This window comes from Phaseolus vulgaris, chromosome 5 (genome assembly GCF_051622355.1).
Source record: "Phaseolus vulgaris cultivar YP4 chromosome 5, ASM5162235v1, whole genome shotgun sequence".
NCBI classification, from domain to species: domain Eukaryota; kingdom Viridiplantae; phylum Streptophyta; class Magnoliopsida; order Fabales; family Fabaceae; genus Phaseolus; species Phaseolus vulgaris.
Genome location: NC_143502.1, coordinates 18,352,435 through 18,374,103, shown reverse-complemented (window position 1 = coordinate 18,374,103; position 21,669 = coordinate 18,352,435). Strand labels below are relative to the sequence as shown.

Genomic DNA, 21,669 nt, shown 5'->3' with positions numbered 1-21,669 from the left:
GCAAGAATTAACAAGAAAACAAGCTACAAATTAGTTGCTTCAATTGGAAAAATAGGTATTGGGTTTCATCTTTCTCGCTCTTTTGTATTTTGATTAGCATGATAATATTGTGCTCTTTGATTGATATTGATGCCCGTATAAAAATCATTTATATCGATTCCTCACATATAAAATTCTTAAGGTGTTTCCTAAATATCGATTTTTCGCACATTTATAAAAATAACTTAGCTTTACAATTAGACCTTAATAACAATTAACATTTCAAGTCTATTCCTAACACTTAAATATGTTAAGTATTATTGTTTAGGTCAGAACCATAAAAATAATTTTCAATCATATTTAAGATTCTAGATCAAGAAGTAGAAGAAAAACAATAATACCAATAATCAATCAAGAACAAAATATTATATTCAGATATCACCTCAACACATAAGAGATTGAACAAATTACTCTCAAATCCACATGGTAGAATTAGCCACACATCTTCTAACACATTCTATTCTCCCAATTAGGTTAGAACTCGATGGTGTTTTCCTCTCAGTCTTCCACACAGAGAATTGTCTGGGTCGGAGAGCCGAGATTAAATTATGCATGATTGTCTCTAGAATGAGGTTCCTAATGCTCAGGGACAATTTGCTAAATCTTTCCATGAATGCTCGTAATGGTTCTCCCTTTTCTTGTCTAATGTTGAGAAGAGTTAGGGAGGTTATATCGTGTGGTGGCTAGTTGCGAATTGGGTACCAAATTTGGTTGATAAAGTTTTGAAGCTATCCACTGAATCAGGCGAAAGTTGGGTAAACCACCTAAGTGCCCCCTCTTTAAGAGAGGTAGGAAAAACCTTGCACCATATCGCCTTGTCTGTATTGTAGACATTCATATGTTCATCTGAGTCTATGGAACAATCATAGAGCTTGATGTTTACTCCCTTCCATTTAGGGGGGAGTTGTTCCATAATTTCGTCGGTGAAGGGATGTCCTTTCGGGTCATCGTCTTCCACAATTATGTGAGTTCGTTCGATATGTTGTCTAGATGCTCGTTGAGTCTGAGTCTGAACAATGAATGTCTTTTCTTGGTTCTAGGTATGTTCACTTGGAGGAGATTATTGTTCACGTGCAAACCCGTTTAATTTTTGTCTCAATTCTTCGTTTTCCTCTTTAAGGAGACATACCTGCATCTTCATTCTTTTAACAATCTTCTCTACTTCTCTGGCGTTTCTCTTCATCTGCTTTTGTAGAGTTTGTAACAGAGCCATTTGATCTTCAGAAATCCATTCATTTTTTGTAGTGTGTCTTGTTGAAACCATGATTGCTTGTAATTCTATCTTGGTCCCACGATGGACGCCAATTGTACTTGTATAGACAAAGTGGGCCTAGACAATACCTGAGTCTGACTATAACAATTGTCGTTGGTGTCCGTTGTTCTATCACTCTTTTTCTCTTCAATACTTTACTCCTTAAAACTTTAAAACTTCTTCCTCAATTTGTTGGCACTCGTTTGGGGTTGACGTGCAAAAGGTACTCCGACGATCAAGGAAGTACTTACTATTCAGAGTGTATATTAAGAACTGATAAATAAATGTTATATTGAAGATGAACACGTACTACGAAGATGTATCTAGTACAGTATATCTTGAGAATCAAAAGTTCATAACGTAAAACATGTTTGGTATGAAAATTTTAAAAAGAATTCCTAGTATGTAATGAAGTGGTCCCTTACAATATATCTTGAGAAATTAATTAAGGGCCACTGAATGTTTATTAATTTATTATTACATGGTAACAAATGCTGAGTATGTGGGAAAGCAACAGCATGTGCACATGTTTCAATTTCATCTCATCGTACCTCCCCATTCAATTCACTATTACAATCTGAAGTTAAATCAAATCGTTTGCTTTACGTAGAATGCCATTGTGGGAGATTCTCTAGTGCTAGTATGAACATGGACTTGAATATATGTCAAAATATGGTAAAACCAAATTTAAATATAAGATAATACGTATATATAGATAAGAATCAAAACCATTTGAGCAAATTGCAAAACAAGAATAGTCAGTTTAGTCAAGATTATGCTTGAATTGAAAAGTAGGAATTAAATTAAATAATTGCCAACAACCAAGATTCTCTATTTCAACTTTGGTATTATTCTTACTCGTTAGTAATTGATCCTGCCGGTTGACTAGAACGCAAGAGCCTCACCTCGTCAAAGGTGTTCTTCATCTGGATCGGCTTTGCACCACGCTAGCTTCCGTCCTTCACACCTCGATTCACCTCAAGAACCTGCAAAAGACAGAGTGGCGCCGCTTTGGCCGATCGCGCTCCGACGCTCAAGTCAGTGACTGAACCACCAAAATACTAAGAGAAAAACTAAGAACTCCAGGAACCTTGCAATGTTCTCTCTCAGCGTACTCAAGTTCTCTCAAGCGTAAAGAAGTGTTCTAAACGCGCCTACCTCAGAAGTTCGTTAGAATCTCTTATATACCTGTGCACTTTCTCTCTCCTGACGGTTGCACATCTGAACACGTGGCTCGCATCCAGCTGTACACGTGTCACCATCTGGAGCGTCCTCTGCTTGAGCGTCACTTCTTACTCTTCAGGCTGTTCGACTAAGTTACCCATGCAAGGAGTAACTCGGTGTATAGCTGCCTTGGAGCGCGATCTCTTCTGTGTGGCGAGTACGGGGTGTCACCATGCACACCTTCCCTGTCGTCTCGCCGGCCGCCATCATAATCTGCTTCACTTGCTTCACCGCGCATGTCCTGGTAAGCTGTTCCCTAGCCTCAACCTCTGGCTAGCTAGGGAATGATCATCTGATAACTTCATCATTCGCACTCGTGCCCTTTGAAAGCTTTGAACAAGCTTTCCTGATCTTTCGGCGATGTCCTCCTCTCGGCGATCTCTGATCACTTGGTCGCCTGGGTTCGCATCCGGCGACTACGACACAAAGCTGGTGACCGCCGGTTTAGATCTGCTAGAGATCGGAGCACGCCAACTTAACGATTGGCGACTACACGAGCTCCCCGACCTCCTTCCCTTCTGTCAGCCAAGCGTTCCGTTCAACACGCCTATATTATCGCTTGCTGCCACGTCATCACTTCCGACTACCTGGACGGTACAGTAATTATTTTGCACTCATAATGGTTCGTGTTCTGGCCGATTATAAATATTCAGACAATTACATACTTATAAATGTAATTAAAAATAATTAAAACTATGATTCTGAAACCAAAATCAAAATCTTCTTCTTGTAGTAGAGACCGAAACGAAAAAATAAAATATTTTTTAAATTTTTCTAAGAGTTTGTAAAGTTTTGATTTTCACCAATAACTATTTCCAAATTAATTATTCAAAAATGTACTCTTAAAACTCTAAAGAAATTTGAGAATTCTGACACCATTATTTTCAAATTATCAAGTATTCTCTGAATATAATTCTTTGCCTGATAATTCTTTTTATTATAAGTTTTCTCTCTATATATAATCAATTAATGTTGTAAACATAATCAATATGTTGGATGATCAGCATGCAAGTAAATTGAAGAACTTCTATTGAATTTATCTTAAAGAAGATAATTTACTTTCTTTAAATCTTCAAAAATACATTGTGTTAATTTCTACAACAATAATGATATAATTAAATTTTATGTGACTACATATATATATATATATATATATATATATATAATATGAATGATAAAAGAGATTATACACTGGTAAACGAGTTATAAATAGTCAAGTTGAAAGACATACACAACTTGTTAACTATTCATACTCAGTCACGCCACCTAATTGGACCATCCATCCCTAGCAAGAAATATTGAGACGCGTTGCATGTTTGACTATCCAAATACTTCTAACATCTTTTATATATATATATATATATATATATATATATATATATATATATATATATTTTATATATATATATATATATATATTTTATATATACACACACACATTGTCTATATATAAATCCCCCCACCTTCAACTTACCACTACCAATAACAAAACCAAACATAACGTTTTGGGTTGTCAGAAACTTTTTCATTATCCGAGAGATCAAGAGAAAATCAACTTCAAATTGTTTTCATGGCTCCTTCTGATGTTAGCTCCATTCACAAGCCACTGCAGCAAACGTCCGAGAATAGCACACAAAAACCTACCACGGTGACCATGTAAGTGTTTGATATATATTATTTTGAAATAGTAATTTATAATATATTATCATTAAAAAATTATTAAATAAAAATTATTTTTAGAGATAAAAATTAAATAACAACTAAATTGATTAAATTATATATTATTTTCTAAATTAAAAAAGTAATAACATTTAAAGTAATTTTTAAATTTTTAAATTAGTTTTTAAATTAGTATTTAATTAACTAACAAAATTTTAAATAAGTTAGTTAGTAGTTAAAACTTTTAAATATTAATTTTAAAATTTTATTCTAAAAAAAATTATTTTAGATATCAATAATTTGTGTAATTTTAAAGTAATATCTAATTTAGTTGACTAATTATTTTTTGTTTTTAAAAATCATTTTCTTCTAATATATAACAGCTCAAAAAATATTTAGAATGAGTTAATTTATTTATAAAATTATTATCATATTTATTTTTATATCAATTTCATATTATTAAATGTCATAGTAAAATTACATTCGTACTAAATACATTCATTCTCAAAGTTCACGACACTGAAAATTAGCATCCAATTTTTATTCACTTTTCCAATAATATTGTTTCACGAATTATTATTCATTAAGTTGTATCATTTTTCATATTTGGTAGCCATGGTTAATTATATGATTAACGTGAATTAACCATATTTGTTGCATGTCTTTTTTATAAATATCAGAGAAGACAGTTGTGAGAACAGTGAAACAGAACAAAATGGGATAGAAGACAGTGATTTTGGAGGACAGAGAAAAATTACACACAAGTCGGATAAAGGGACTGATCCAAAAACTTTTGTAGTGGGGAAAAAAAATGGCACAATTGAGGATAGTACTCAAATTGAAAACACTGTTTGTACCTGTGACGGTGTCATTGAAGAGGTTGCAAAAGAGAGTGATTCAGAAGATCAAGAAAAAATAACACACAATTCAGGAAAGAGGGATGATCCAAAAACAAACTCACAAGGGAAAAAAAATGACACAGTTGAAGATAATACTCAAATTGTAAACACTTCTTGTACCAGCGAAGGTGTCATTGACGGTTGCAAAAGAGAGTGATACATTGAAGAATCACTGTACCTGCGACAATGTCACTGAAGAAGTGACCGAAGAGACTAATTCGAAAAGAGAAGAAAAATAAAGACAAAACTGAAACTAAAGAAAACCGACAACCATTATGTAACAATTCTTCCACTGCAAAACGCCTCCATCATTCAGTGTCCATCATGGAAATAGAAGATGTTCAACAACTAGGCTCCAATATTTTTCTTAGTTTATATGCTTCTGGTTTCTTGTATTGTTTCATTTGCCATGGATATTTTTGTGTATTGTTGGTAGTTTAGAGAAGTTAGATTTCCCTTTCTCTCCAATAAATGAAACTTTCAATCATGGTTACTTCATATTCGAATTACAATGATTTAAAATACTTTGTTTAGTGTAAATTAAAGTACATAATTTAAAAAAGGAAATCACTTATACAACTGTCATTATTGTCATCCTTTGTTAACAACCCAATAATCATTCCCAGTCAAACAACAAGTGGCACTAAAGTTTACTATTATTAATCTATAAAAATAACAAGTGGAACTTAATTTACAATATAATCCATATAAATCACATGTTCAAACTTACATGGTGTAGTTTCTTATATATATATATATATATATATATATATATTACTACATGTAATTTTCTTCCGTACAATAAATATTTAATTTATTTTTAAAATTAATATTAATAATTTATGAATGATTGGTAAAATAATATTTTCTTAGAATCTTGCAGCCATTCCATTTCCAATATGGCATGTCGTTGGTCATGACCAGCATCACAAACAGAAAAGCAGCAGGGAAGGATGGTTAACTAGAGAGAAACAAAACGAGAAAGAGCAAAAGAGAAAAAAAAAAAAAAAGGAGAGAGAGAGAGAGAAAAAAGATGTATTATATATTCTTCCGAATGAAAACTTAAATATTACAAAGAGAAAAACAAAGACAACGAGAATATAAAGACAGAAAATAGAAAAACAGAAAACGCACTAAGAGCTATTGGAAGGTGCTTATAGCGAATTAAGCAGTGCAAAATCTGAACTAAAGATTAGTTTTGTGATGGTTATGGAGCCCCTCAAGCTAAGAATAGATATCCAACATTCTAACTTGAAGTACAAAAAGTGAAACGTTGATGGAGGTAGAACTTTAATTTGAATACAATTAATTTATATGTTTCGTGGGTTCGAAAGATTTGATTGGATGCAATTTATATGTACTGCACAAAATTTACTTTTATATACGAATTATTACATTTACATATGTAAATTCTTGTATATTATTATTATCATTATACTATTAATGTACCGTCCCGTATCCGGGCGTTGACAAAGTCAAGGTCAAAGTCAACGCTTGGAGTCAAAGTCAACACAAGGCGTCGCCTAGGTGAAGAGACGCCAAGTGCCAGCGTCGCCAAGAGGAAGCGTCGCCAAGGCAAGGCGTCGCCTAGGCGAAGGCGTCGCCCAACCAGGGCGTCACCAGGATCAAATATCATTAAGTCGAGGCAATCACAGTGCGGCTCCCCAATACCCATGGGTAGGAAAGACCATGGAGGGAGCGACGCCGTGGGAAGGCCTCAGGTCCCGATAATCCGGGGTAGTGATAAAGAGAAGGAAAAGATGGCTTCAAGGTCATAGTGATAGCACCAGTGTAGGGCAGCCCGACTCGTGAAGTACCCCTGCCGCCCCAGAGACGCCTTTGATAGCACCAGTGTCGGGCGGTAGAGCATATCGCTTCTGAGGGAGAGGTGTGCGTGAAGCGCACCAGCGTCATACCCTCGCGCCCGAGGGGACCGACGCGAGCTCAACCCGCCAGGGTCAATGAGACCACGACGGGAAGGAAGAAACCAGATGGGAGACGCCCCTACGAGGCCAGAAAGCCCCAGCCCCGGGGTCCAGCGGGAGGCGATCGCCCGGCCAGAGAAAGAACGAGGCCGGCGAGATACAATTTTGTGGTGGAGTTGAAGGACCTGATCGCCGTGCCTAACATAGCTGAGAGATTGAGGCGACCGGCGAAGTCCGATAAGGTGTTGGGGCCTCGGAAAGACTCTTGGTGTGAGTTCCACGAGGCTTTCGGTCACCACATTGATAACTGCCTGTCGTTGGGTTACCAGCTGGATGAGCTGGTGAGAACCGGGTTTTTGAAGGATTATGTCGCGGAGCCCACAACGACCGCCACCGCCCGCGGAAGAACAAGCACACGATACGCCGGTTCTCGGCGAGGTCCATACCATAGCTGGAGGATTTTCCGGCGGAGGACCCACCGCCTCCCAGCGAAAGAAATACGCGAGGGGGGTCAACTCGATCGAAGAAAGAATCTCGGGTGCGTCGTGGGAGTCGGACCTCGTATTCACGAGAGGGGATCTCCGAGACGTGGTGCCGCACAACAATGACCCCGTGGTCATTTCAGTTGTCACAGCGGGGAGAAAGGTGCACAGAGTTCTTGTCGACCAGGGAAGTTCAGCAGACATCATGTTCTGGTTGACATTCAATAACTTGCGGTTATCCCCCGACCTTTTGAGGCCCTACACAAGGTGCCTGTATGGGTTTGCGGACAACCAGGTGGAAGTCCGAGGCTACCTGGAGTTGAGGACTACGTTCACGGACGGAGAGGCCTCGCGTACCGAAAGTATCCGGTACTTGGTCGTGAACGCCAGCTCCGCTTACAACATCTTGTTGGGCAGGCCGGCGTTGAACTGGTTGAACGCAGTGGCCTCCACATGCCATATGAAGATGAAGTTGCCGGACCTCAGTGGCAAGGTGATAGTCATCAAGTCAGATCAGGAGGAGGCAAGGAAATGCTATGAGAACAGCCTGAAAACGAAGAGAGGCGTGTTCATGGTGTACGAGCGTCTGCCGTGTGCAGACACGACGATGACTGAGACGACGCCCGCGGCGTCGACGCCTAACAAGGCCATACCCGCGAGGGCGACGCCAGAAACAGATGCACCCATGGAGGAAGGCCCTGGCGACGCGGTGCCCGTGGATGAGGCGGCGCCCGTCGAGGATGATAGCAGGGAACAATCGGCGGCTAACGTCGTGGAGAGGGAGATTGGCGGCAAAACGTTTAAGTTGGGAAGTTTGCTGAGCCCAGAAGAACAGGAAGGAGTGGCAGAAGTGATTTCGCGCCACCTGGATGCCTTCGCATGGTCCGCCTCGGACATGCCCGGAATCGACCCTGATTTCCTGTGTCATCACCTCAGCATGGACGCCGCGGTCCGCCCAGTGCGCCAAAGAAGGAGAAAGTTTAACGAGGAGAGACAGCAGGTGGTAAAGGATGAAACGCAGAAGCTTTTGAGTGCTGGCCACATCAGGGAGATTCAATACCCCGAGTGGCTGGCCAACGTCGTCTTGGTGAAAAAGGCGAATGGGAAGTGGAGGATGCGCGTGGACTTCACGGACTTGAATAAGGCGTGCCCGAAAGACTCGTACCCACTGCCCAGCATCGACCCGTTGGTGGATAGCGCATCCGGCAGCAAAGTGCTGAGCTTCCTGGAGGCATTCTCAGGGTACAACCAGATCAAGATGCACCCGAGAGATGAGAGTAAAACTTCATTCATGACTGAGACTTGCAGTTACTGTTATAAGGTGATGCCTTTTGGGCTGAAGAACGCGGGCGCCACATACCAAAGGTTAATGGACAAGGTCCTGGCGCCCATGCTAGGGAGGAATGTGTACGCCTACGTAGATGACATGGTGGTGGCGTCGCAGGATAGGGCACAGCACATGGCAGACCTGGAGGAGTTGTTCGTCACAATATCCAAGTACCGCCTCAAGTTAAACCCTGAGAAGTGTGTCTTCGGGGTAGAGGCCGGTAAGTTCTTGGGTTTTATGCTCACAGAGAGGGGGATAGAAGCGAACCCCGACAAATGCGCAGCGATTATCGCCATGCAAAGCCCGACGTCGGTAAAGGAAGTGCAGCAGCTGACAGGGCGGATGGCGGCACTCTCAAGGTTTGTTTCCGCCGGGGGAGAGAAGGGGCACCTATATTTCCAGTGCCTCAAGAGAAATAGTCGCTTTGCATGGACTGACAAATGCGAAGCGGCTTTCATTAAGTTAAAGGAGTACCTGGCGACGCCACCGGTCCTCTGCAAACCGGTAACAGGCGTGCCCCTCCGGCTATATTTTACGGTAACAGAGCGGGCTATCAGCTCTGTGTTAGTCCAGGAGCAGGACTAGAGTCAAAAGCCCATCTACTTCGTGAGCAAGGCATTACAAGGCGCTGAGACGAGATACCAAGCGCTGGAGAAGGCAGCGTTAGCGGTGGTGTTTTCAGCCAGGAGGCTCCATCATTACTTCCACAGCTTTACGGTGGTAGTGTTGACAAACCTCCCTATACAGAAGGTGCTGCAGAAGCCTGACGTGGCGGGAAGAATGGTGCGCTGGGCGGTGGAGCTGTCAGAATTCGACATTCAGTATGAGCCTAGAGGATCCATCAAAGGGCAAGTGTACGCAGATTTTATAGCGGAACTCTCGCCGGAGGTGAGCAAGAGGTGGAAGTGGGCTCGCAGTGGTTGCTCTCGGTTGATGGCTCTTCCAACCAACAAGGGAGTGGTGCGGGAATAGTCTTGGAGGGACCCAACGACGTACTGATTGAGCAAGCTCTGCGCTTCGCCTTCAAGGCAAGTAACAATCAGGCGGAATACGAAGCCCTGATAGCAGGAATGCTCTTGGCCAAGGAGATGGGCGCGCAGAACCTCCTGGTGAAGAGCGATTCCCAGCTGATTACGGGGCAGGTGTCGGGTGAGTTCCAGGCGAAGGACCCACAGATGGCGGCGTACCTAAGATACGTCCAACTATTGAAGGGAGCATTTAACGCTCTTGAGCTGATACATGTCCCAAGGGAGCAGAATGCCAGAGCCGACCTGCTTGCCAAGCTGGCCAGCTCAGGCAAGGGGGGTAGGCAGAGGACAGTGATCCAGGAGACGCTCAAAGCTCCGCGTAAATTCGTGGAAGATAACAGGGTGAATGTCCTCCAGATCTGTACATCAAGAGAGAGTCCAAGGAATCATCGCTCTCTGACCCAAGATACGCTGAAGACGCCCCGCATCAGCACGTACACGGACATGCCTGAAGAAGGAAGGCAGATGCAGGTATGTGTTCTAGCCGAGGGAGACACCTGGATGACGCCGTACAAACGGTACCTGGCGGATGGGACTCTCCCAGTAGAGCCGGAAGAGGGTAAGAAGGTCAAAAGAAATGCCGCAAGATATACTCTGGTGGATGGAGTGTTGTTCAGGCACGGGTTCACTCACCCGATCCAAACGTGTGTAAGTGGCGACGAGTGTACCAGGATAATGGCGGAGCTCCACGAAGGCATTTGCGGGAGCCACGTAGGGGGAAGGTCCTTAGCCTCCAAGGTAATACGCGCAGGGTTCTTCTGGCCAACAGTAAAAGAGGACTGCGCGCGACACGCCCAGCGCTGCAGGCAATGCCAAAAGCACGCTGACTGGCACAAGGCGCCGCTAGAAGAACTGCGATCCATATATAGCCCGTGGCCTTTCCATACATGGGGAATCGACATCCTGGGGCCGTTCCCACTGGCGATAAGGCAAATGAAGTATTTGATCGTTGCCATCGAGTACTTCACCAAGTGGATAGAGGCAGAGCCCGTGGCACAGATTGCTGCGCACAAGGTGCAACACTTTGTGTGGAAGAACATTGTGTGCCGCTTTGGCGTACCTAGGCACTTGATATCCGATAACGGGACCCAGTTTGCCAGTCAGCAGTTGAGAAATCTGTGCGCTGAGTTAGGCATCAAGCAAGTGTTCGCGTCAGTCGAACACCCCCAGACCAACGGGCAAGTGGAGTCAGCAAACAGAGTGTTGCTGAGGGGGTTAAAGAGAAGGTTAGAGAAGGCCAAAGGGGCGTGGGCGGAGGAAGTTCCAAGGATCGTATGGGCATACCACACCACGCCCCAATCTTCTACCATGGAGACGCCTTTCAGTTTGGTGTACGGCTCGGACGCGATGATTCCGGTAGAAATACATGAAAGCTCACCACGTTTTCAAAACTTCGTGGCGGAGGAATCCAACGAAGAAAGGCGGGTAAACCTGGATCTACTAGACGAAGCCAGGGAAGAAGCCAGAATAAAAGCTGAAGCGGTGAAAAGAAGAGTAGAGCGGCAATATAGCTCTAAGGTAAAGCCGCGACAGTTTCAGATTGGCGACCTAGTTATGAGGAAAGCCCACCCATACGAGCTGGAGAATAAGCTGTCTCCCAAGTGGACCGGACCCTTCAGAGTTACCGAGGCTAAGGGCAACGGTTCATACAGCCTGGAGACCTTGGATGGAGGTCCCATCCCGCGCAGTTGGAATGCAGCCAACCTGAAGTTTTATTTTAGTTGACTTATGTAAAGCAGCTATGTAACAGTCTTGATAAAGGAGACGCTCTTTTTCCCCTTCCGGGGTTTTTTAATGAGGTCACCCAAATAAAAGAAAAAACAAGTTTGAGAAAAAGTCGTGCCTTGGTTTTCAGTCTTTATCTTTCTCCGTTTGAAGTAGTGCGAGGCGTCGCTAGTAAAAGGGGCGTCGCCAAGGAAGAAGGCGTCGCCAAGAAAGAAGGTGTCGCCAAGAAAGAAGGCGTCGCCAAGAAAGAAGGCGTCGCCAAGAAAGAAGGCGTCGCTAAGAAAGAAGGCGTCGCCCAGAAGAAAGGCGTCGCCAAGAAGAAAGGTGTCGCTTGAGCGCAGACGCCGGTAAGGAACATGACGGAGGAAAAGCGCACAATATATGAGACGTATGCAAAGTAAAGCGGCGTTGCAAAAACCCAGTATGGTATAGTAAAGTTGATGTTACAAGCAGTGTTCGATACAAATAGGAGTAATGCGAATAGGGAAAACATTACAACTCATGCAAAACACGAAAATAACCACTCTTCAGTGGCCATCGGAGTCAGCACGGGAAGAAGACGAAGCCCCGCTCCCAGTCCGCAGAGCTCGGGTAAGTCGCGTCCTCCGCTCTTGGTTTATTTTCGATCCTGCACCAAGGAAGATGAACGTGTCAGAGACACCATGAGGCAAAACACACCCAGATAGAGAACGATAAAGGCAGAAGTTTCTAGGGCAGTAACTCATACCTATATACTTTTCGAGAGTTCCAGCGTTGAACTCCAAACTGATCAAGGTGGCGGAGTCAAAACCTCCCGCCTCAGCGAGAATCGGGCAAACCACCTGGTCATTTGGGGCAAGCTTCTTGAAGGGTTTGGATTTGAGGGCCCTCGACTCCCTCACCCAGTATAGTGGAAAACCATCCAGGGCGGAGGGAACGGGATCAGAACAGCAGACCTTGAAGAACCGGCCTTTCCACCCAGTAAAGGAGGTCTGGAAAGGGGTCAGGAGAACTCGGCCAGGAACGTTACTGAGAGTTACCCAGAGGTTGTGCCTTTGCCTCTTCACCTCAAAGAAGTGAAGAAAGAGGTCAACCGAGGGTGCACAACCCAGAAACCCGAAAAGGATGTCAAAGGCTTTGACAAAAGCACAGCTGTTGGGGTATAACTGGGCCGGAGCGGCATTGATCTCCGTCAGCAGTTCCTTCTCAAACCTGGAGAAGGGCAGGCGCACGCCGATGGTTTTGAAAACCACCTGATAGAAGTAAAAGAAAGGGACCCCGTCCTTGGCCCGTTCATCTCCGCATACTGGCTCCCCTAGAGTGCAAGGAAGCACATCAATGTCGTCTTCATGCCTCCTCGCGAAGGCACGGTGATTATAGGAGCATGAATCCCCTTTGTGTTTCGTTATGGCCCTGGTGGAGAGTAAGCAGGAGCATTCGTCAAGGAGCTCCCTCGAAGCCCAAGGATACAGGTCCATGGGGTTGACCCTGGGGGGAGTAGCACGAGAAGACATTCTTGAACAGAATCAGGGAGGTTTGAAGTTTTGGCAAGGGTAAAACGCTGGTGGGAACAAACACTGGAAGAACTCTTCGCGAGAGGAGAAAGGGTGCAGGTAGGTTACGAAAGGCGCAGAAATGATGAGGGCAGTTTCAAAGTTTTGAAGAATTAAATATTGCGGTTAGAGCGCCAAACGACGCAAATGGAAGTATTGCAGTTAGAGCGCTCAACGACGCGAATGGATGCACCGCACGATCGAGCCACGTGGCAGAAGATGGAAGGATGGCCCTGGCACCACTGGTTAAACTCAGAAAACGTCGTATCGACAGAATGCCCAATGGTACGATGCGCCGTCGAAAGTGGGTCAGGGGCACAGTAGGAGTCAGGACTAAGTCGAATGACTGAACGTCCCATCAGCCATACAAGAAGCGCCACGTGGATGGCACAGGCGAAACCTTGATCTCTTCGCTGTCCTTAGGCGTCGACCAGGGCCAAGGTCAAAGTCAATGCCAAGGTAAAGACGACGCCCAAGGCGACGCCAGCATGAGACGCCCGAGGCGTCGCCAGGAAAGACGCAAAGGGCGACGTCAGCATGAGACGTTGCGGGCATCGCCAACCCAAATATCAGCAGTGCCGCCTCCCCGATACCCACAGGTAGGAAAGACTGTGGAGGGAGACGAAATCGAAGAAAGCAAAGCTAGTTAGCGGCGTCGCCTCCCCGATACCCACAGGTAGGAAAGACTGTGGAGGGAGACGAGATCGCCAAACGCCAGCGAATCACTGGCAGGGTTGTTCCCCGATACCCATGGGAAGGAAAGACCATGGAGGGAACGACCCCCCTCCCCCCAGAGCACTCGGCGTTTTAGACACCCGGGGACGATACGGCGCTGCTGTAGCAGGCCTCTCCTTAGGCGTGGGCGCCGGGCATTAAGAATCAAGGGACGGATCACTTTGGTGTTAGAGACACCCCGTGGACGATACGGCCCCGTTAGGCAAGCCTCTCCATGGGCGTGGGCATCGATGCGTGACCTTCCCCGGACATACAAGGTCGCCCAACGCAATAAAAGAAACGGGCATAGTACAGGCAAACGACCGAAGCACGTGAAGGCAAAGAATGAGAGTAAGATCGCGCAGGCATAATTCTATATCGCGATGGCACGAAAGTAATCATACAAAAACCCAGAGTTGTAACAAGAGTGCAGACGATTCAAAGAATTACAAGTTTATCAAAGAAGGTTAAAACAAGTGTAAAGGAATGAACTGATGATCGAGGGTGGCGGTTCAATCGTCCATCTCCAGGGGCACGACTTTTCCATCAACAATGTGGTGAGTAGAATCGCAGTTGGAAATGTCGATCCCCGGATTCATGCAGGCAGCTTGGGCCAGAGCCTCCTGGAATCCCTCCTCGAAAGTGCCCGCCATTTCCTGGATGAGGGTCTTTTTGTCCTTCTCTAGCTCCTCAATGGTGGCGTCCCCAGAAGCTACCTGCTTCTCCAAAGCCTCCTTCTCCACGCGGAGTCGGCTGACCTCGACTTGCAGTTTGTCGTAGTCGGCCTGGAGAAGGCCCATAGCTTTGGCTTGGGTAGCCATTTCCCCTTCCATCCGCTCCATTGCGTCAGTTTGCTCACAGCAGCGGGCCTTCAAGTCTTTTTGAACTTCTTCGTAAGCTTCGACTATGTCTTGAAGGCTCGTTACCTGAACTTTGAGGGCGACTTCCCGAGCGTAGAAGTCGGACTGGAGTTCCACCGCCCCTAGCAGTTGTTCCTCAGCCTCTGCTTCAGGGTGGTTTGGTAAGTCTCGTTTTGGCGTCCCAGAGTTTTCTTTTCCTCCTCCAGGGCAGCTACCCTTGTTTCCAAGGCATGGAGGGTTTGAGCTTGCAGAGCAGCGTTTCTGGCCTGGGCGCGCGCCATTCAAGGGCCACCGCCAAGAAGGCCCCCAATTAGAAAGGCATGCCCTCCTTCCTGTCGGTGCCCTCTGGCATTGTTCCACCACTGAAGCCCCTCATCAGATGCATGATTGGAGGAGGGATGGCGATAAAATCGGGGGCGGCAGCGACGGGGGCAGGAGAAGCAGAGACCTCTGCCGGTGGAGGGGGTGGAGCAGACTCGGCGCCTTCACCTATATCCTCTTGGACGGTTGTGGGGGGAAGGGAAGTAGCGCTGGGAGGGTTGTCCCTGAAAGAATCCTCTCCCTGGGGCGACGCCGCCGGTAGGAGGGGAACCCTTGCAGATTTCCTCCTCTTGAAGGGTGCCACGCCATCCGAGTCCTCATCGTCGGATATGATCTCCAAGACCCGTTTCCCTTTGTCGAGGGGGGTTGGGGCCGGTGATGAGGCCACGACAAGAGGAACGGCGGCGATGGGCGGAGGAGAGCCAGGAGTCTGAAGCGCATCAGGGCTAGGTGGGGACGGTGAAGATGAGCCTAATGGAGCTTCAGTAGGGGTCGGTGGTGGCAGAGGCAGGGTCGATGGGGGGTTCGGGTCAGCAGCAGGGACAGAGGAGGCGCCCGCTTTGGCTGCACGAGCGTCCTTTATCGCCTTCGCCAGCATCATCCTTTTGGAGGCGCCCATCACCGATCCTACATTCAGATAAACCAAGCAGCAGAAGTCAAAGCCAAAGCAATTGTGCAAAATCACAAAACGCGTAGAAACGTGAAACGCGAATCACATGGCACAATGGAAAACAAGTGAAAGAAGCCAGAGAAACAAACATATAGTAGCAAGGCACAGATAACAAAAGATGGAAAGGGAAGGGTCTCCCTACCAAAATATGTGGTCAAGGCGTGAGCATTGTATTCGCTCGCGATGAGCTTCAACGTATCAAAGACGATCCCCAGGCCAACCAAGGCCTTGCATACCACCCTGTCAGCAGGGGATAGTTCATCCAAGGTTTTGGCCCTGAGCAGCTTAGGGTGCTCCGTCCAGTACAAGGGAAAGTCGTCTAGGGCTGTGGGGTCGTGCTTGGCGCAGCACAGCCTAAAGAATTTTCCTTTCCAGTTTTTGTAGGAGTTCTGGAAGAGGGTGAGAAGGATCCTACCCGCGATCCCTGAGAAGCTTACCCAGAAGCTCTTCCCCTATTTCTTCACTTCGAAGAAATGCAAAAAGACATCCACGGAGGGAAGGATGCCCAGGTACCCGCAGAGGATTTGAAAACCCCTTACAAATGCCCAGCTGTTGGGGTGGAGTTGGGCGGGGGCGGTGTTAATCTCGGTGAGGAGTTCCCTCTCAAAGGGCGTGAATGGGAGGCGCACCCCGACGCGTTTGAACACCGTCTGGTACATAAAGAAGAAGGGACTCCCCTTTCTAGGCCTGTCATCCACACACACAGGTTCCTTCGGTCGGCCGGGACGAACGGAGATATGCACGTCATGAGTGCGGCAGAAAGCATTGAAGTTATACAAGTGGGGATCCCCACGATGATTCTCCAGGTCCTGAAAGGATGTCAGGCTGGTGCACTCGTTCAAAAGTTCGTCGGGGGCCCATGTATAGAAGGCTTTATAATTGGACTTTGGGGTCCTGGGGGGAGAACCAGACTGGGAGTTCGGGCGCGTCATGGTGTGAATAAATAGCTGGAGAAAGAAGAAGGAAAAAGGTTTTTAACAAAGTGATGCCAAGACAGAAAAGGGGGTAAAACCCCAGGAAATACCACCCACATAAGAAAACCTAGAAGGAAGGAGAAGGGAACAGAGAAGAAAGGAGAAGCGGAAGAACGCAGTAGTGCATAAATGTAAACAGTCCCAGGCAGTTCAATAAACCATGCAATGCGATGAAAGAGAAGAATCGGGATATGCAAAAATCATACCTTTGCTGCCGAAGTAAGGGAGGAAGGAGAGCACGAAGGAAAGAGCGAGAGTTGCAGGGAAAGGGTTTGAGGACGGTGAACAGTGCGGAGATGCAGAGAGAATGGATGTAACAGTGGTGTGAGCGCGGGGTTTGGGGTAACTTGAACGTTACATTTGCAACCCAAGAGGCGCTAACCAGGAGTCGTGCGATCGTGCTGCGTGTCAAAGGATTAAGTGCCCCAGGGGAGCGCAAGAGACTCCAGAGGCTGGCCGTGTGATGAGCCACGTGGCGCACGATTAAGCGTAGCCCCAAAAGGTGTTATTTTCCCCGCTTCAAAGGATGTCCAATCAGCCATTAAGAACACCCCTATGGTTCAGAGAGTGTCACGTCAGTAATTCGACACAAGGCGTCCCGTATCCGGGCGTTGACAAAGTCAAGGTCAAAGTCAACGCCTGTAGTCAAAGTCAACACAAGGCGTCGCCTAGGTGAAGAGACGCCAAGTGCCAGCGTCGCCAAGAGGAAGCGTCGCCAAGGCAAGACGTCGCCTAGGCGAAGGCGTCGCCCATCCAGGGCGTCGCCAGGATCAAATATCATTAAGTCGAGGCAATCACAGTGCGGCTCCCCGATACCCATGGGTAGGAAAGACCATGGAGGGAGCGACGCCGTGGGAAGGCCTCAGGTCCCGATAATCCGGGGTAGTGATAAAGAGAAGGAAAAGGTGGCTTCAAGGCCATAGTGATAGCACCAGTGTAGGGCAGCCCGACTCGTGAAGTACCCCTGCCACCCCAGAGACGCCTTTGGAACGGATACGACTCAAGGGGAGGGTCACGCCTAGGGTAGCCGGGTGCAGGGTACGAGAGGAAGGCAGATACGCTCTCAAAGTGAGTGACTAGATGATTGGGGGCATGAGTTGGCACCCAAAAAAGTCACCCCTTGCGCAGTAGCACTCAAAAGCAGGAGGACTCACACGTAGAAACGTCCCCAGATTGGCAGAAACGTCCCCAGGTGGCGTCATGGCGCTGTGAGGCCTTCCACGTGTACGACAGCCAGGTCAGAATAGAAACACCATTTAGTCAGGTACCAGGTAATTAAAGTCATTTAACACAGTTTCTGTTTCGAGCGTTTCAGGTACTATAAAGGCTCCCAAGCGTTTCAACGTCTTAAATGCGCTACGTTTCCAAATTAGACGCGCTAATGGAGTGCGTTACGTTTTATGATTAAAAGCGCTTTAAGGCGCTTTAAATGCTTGGGTAGTTTAAATAGCGCTGAGAATGTTGGAAACGGGGTTCGAACTTCTGGCAAATTTCCCAGAAACTCTCTAGTTGCTTACTCGAGCCTTGAGGTTACGCACAAGGGACTAGGGAAAGATTTTTGCTAGAAGGAGAAATAAACACTAGACACAGTTTCCTTTTTACCACCTTCAGAGTGCCATACGCGGTGCTCCGATACGGAGGTGCATAGTTTTTGGTGTTTCTTGCTGGCTGACTTGAGCGTCGGAGTGCAAACGGCCGCTAGGGCGCCCTTTTGTCCTTCTTTGCAGGATTACACAGGTAACCAGTGGGAAGGAGTCCCTAGCTGACGGTTGAGGCCGCGCACGAAGACGTCCCAGGTCAACTGGACGGAACAACTAATATTATTAATATTATTATTATTATTATTGTTCCTGCCGGTTGACTCGAAACGCCTTCGTACACCTACGGTACTCTTACGTCCAGAGTCCTTGCGTTCGCCTGTGCCTTCCCTGTGATGAACACCTGAAACACAAAGACAAAGGGCGCCCTAGCGGCCGTTTGCACTCCGACGCTCAAGTCAGTACTAGGGCTAGGAAACACTGAAACTGTGTACTCTTGCTCTTGTGTGTGTGTGTAACGGCGCAAGAGAGTTCTCTCTTGCCAAGTTTGTTAACTTACTATTTATAGACTGAAACTAGGGTTTCCTGTTTACCTGAAATGGGCCTTTCTGATGGGCGGGCCCAACACTGTTGTTATCTTACTCTTAGGATAACCTAGCACGTGGGGTCCCTAACTGGAGTGCAACCTCTGACAGGATGACCACTTGGATGCCTCCTCGTGCACCTGATTTTTGGGATCACCCACCTCTGGGAGTGCCCTAGCTGTTCACGTGCCATGCATGCTGCTCGCCCCTGAACGTGACCCTTGCAGGCCATATCCTTCCAGTGGCTCTTATACTTTGTGTCACGCCTGAACGCATCGTCCACTCTACACACATGGGCACTCGTGATCTAGGCTTCTCCCTTACTGATAACTGGTGTGTGATTTGGGATCCACTTCTCGTGGCCCATCTCTACTGTTTGGATCTCCGATGCCCGACCTCTCCACACTGTTTAGTGGCAAGTCGGTACATCCTGATAATCGATGCCTGGCCTTGGCTTCGCTCAAAGGCGCGGAGGATTTATCCGGCGAACTATTTCGTTTCACCTTGGCACTTTCACTTATGAGGGGAGGTGTTCTCTCACGAACCTTCCTCTCTACTCGTAAGGCTTCTAGCGCAAGGGAAATTTATTCTTAACTGACCTCAACTTCACTCAAGGGCAAAGAGGATTTAACTGATATTTATTAACTGACCTCAGCTTCGCTCGAGGGCGAGGAGGATTTAACTTATAACTATTACGTTTAACCTTAGCGCTTTCACTCGAGAGGGGAGGTGTTCTCTGCTAACCTACCTCTCCGCCTATGAGGCTTCTAACGAGAGGAAAATGATTGCTTGACTGACCTCGGCTTCGATCGAGGGTGAGAAGGATTTAACTGATAACTGAACTCAGTTTCGCTTGAGGGCGAGGAGGATTTAACTGGCGAAATATTTCGTTCAACCTTGGCGCTTTCACTCGAGAGGGGAGTTGTTCTCTCACGAACCTACCTCTCCACTCACAAGACCCCTAACGCAAGGAAAACAAGTTCTTAACTGAATTGTACATAACTTGAGAAAATATTTCAATCGTAATTATTTGGGGACCTCATTAAAAAACCCTTGTAAGGGAAAAAGAGTGTCCTCTAATGCCACGTACAATATTCCTGTTTAACTGAAATAAACTTGTAGTCGGCTATGTTCCGTGTGTGAGGAACTGAGCCCTGCTTCAACGCCTAAACATGCATGCTTCGTCCCCAAAGATCTTTGTTTTCCTGAGGGAATTGGTCCACACGGGGGGGAGCGGGTGCGATCTTGGTACCTGGTGTTTCTTCCCAGGCTCTTAGCATACTCTGCTACCCCTTTATGTAAGACCTTGAAACTGACCCTGTCTTTGTTCAGGGGCCGAACTGATCGCCTAGTCGATCATCACTGGTTATCCCGGTTCTGGACTCTACGGTCTTCTCAACCGGGGTTTGCGCCGTTTGACCAGGAATGTTGCTTGGGTTGGAGACTCTCTCTCCAATCTCTCTTTCCCCTGAGTTGCCAAACAGATCAAATTTGGCCCTAAGCGCCCGGTTTTTAACTCGTACTGATATCTGATACCGGGGCTAGCTGTTCATACTTGAGGAGGGGGTGCCCCGAAGGAATCCCTTAACCCCTGATCAAGGACTAAGCGCCCGGTTTTTAACTCGTACTGATATCTGATACCGGGGTTAGCTGTTCATACTTGAGGAGGGGGTGCCCCGAAGGAAACCCTTAACCCCTGATCAAGGACTAAGCGCCCGGTTTTTAACTCATACTAGACATACCTGGTATCTTGACCTCCGCTTGATTATCTGGTGGCGACGCCTTGTGCTAGCGACGCCTTGTTCTAGTGACACCTTGTCTCGACATCGTTATCTCGGCGACACCTTGCCTTAGCGACGCCTTAGCTTGGCGACGCTTTATCTTGGCAGCGCCTTACATTGGCATCGCCTCATCTGGGTGACGCCTCTTCTTCGTGACGACTGGATTTGGCGACGACTCATCTTGGCGACGCCTCACCTTTTCGTTTTTGTTTCTTTAACCTTTGATCTTACATTCGAATGAGAGAAAAACTAGGCCAACAATATCTTAAACTTCTCTTTTCTTTATTTGGGGTGACCTCATTAAAAAACCCCCGGGAGGGAAAAAGAGTGTCCCCTTTACAAACTTTAACTGGAATAACATCAACTGAAATAAAACTTTGCATTCGCCGCACTCCAGCCACGTGGGATGGGGCCCTCTTCTACAGTCTCTAGCTCATGCGAACCATTCCCTTTGGCCTTGGTTATCCTGAACGGTCCAGTCCACTCGGGGGGCAACATGTTTTCTAATTCGTGGGGGTGGGCCTTCCTCTTGACCAGATCACCGACCTGGAACTGTCGTAGTTTCACCTTGGAGCTGTACTGACGCTTCGCCCTTCTTCCCACGGCCTCAGCCTTGATTTTCGCTTCTTTTATGGCCTTATCTATCAGGTTCATGTTCACCTTCCTTTCTTCGTCGGACTCTTCCGCCATGAAACCCAGGAGACGGGGCGAACCCTCGTGGATCCCCACTGGGATTATGGTGTCCGATCCACACATCAAGCTGAAAGGTGTCTCCATGGTAGAGGATTGAGGCGTGGCGGGGTAAGCCCGTACGATCCTTGGTGCTTCATCTGCGGACGAGGCCTTTCCGTGTGCTCCTTCTATCGGCGAGGCCTCGCCGTCTTTTCCTGCTGTATGTGCGCCTTCCATAGGCGTCGCCCCTAAGGTGACTTCGACTGGTGTGAACTCTGCGGGCGCCACCCCATCCCATGATTCTAATTCTGTAGGTGAATCTGAGACAGGCGGTCGCTCAATCACCATAACTACGCCTCTCTTGTTTTCAAACTATTCTCATAGCACCTTCGGGCCTCTTCTTGGTCTGACTTGATGACTATCACCTTGCCGCTAAGGTCTGGTAACTTCATCTTCATGTGGT

The 21,669-nt window shown here is 46.9% G+C and overlaps 1 protein-coding gene and 1 long non-coding RNA gene across 2 annotated transcripts; one reads left to right on the top strand and one right to left on the bottom strand.

Moving 5' to 3' along the window:
- Positions 1 to 3,990: 3,990 nt before the first annotated feature.
- LOC137835211 (uncharacterized) lies at positions 3,991 to 5,571 on the top strand. Its single transcript, XR_011085038.2, has 2 exons — positions 3,991 to 4,171; positions 4,855 to 5,571. It is a non-coding gene; the product is annotated as an uncharacterized LOC137835211 (long non-coding RNA).
- Positions 5,572 to 20,894: 15,323 nt separating this feature from the next.
- On the bottom strand, positions 20,895 to 21,311 carry LOC150027516 (uncharacterized). Its single transcript, XM_090302884.1, has one exon. The coding sequence runs from the start codon at positions 21,309 to 21,311 to the stop codon at positions 20,895 to 20,897; it is 417 nt and encodes a 138-aa protein (XP_090159010.1).
- Positions 21,312 to 21,669: the final 358 nt, after the last annotated feature.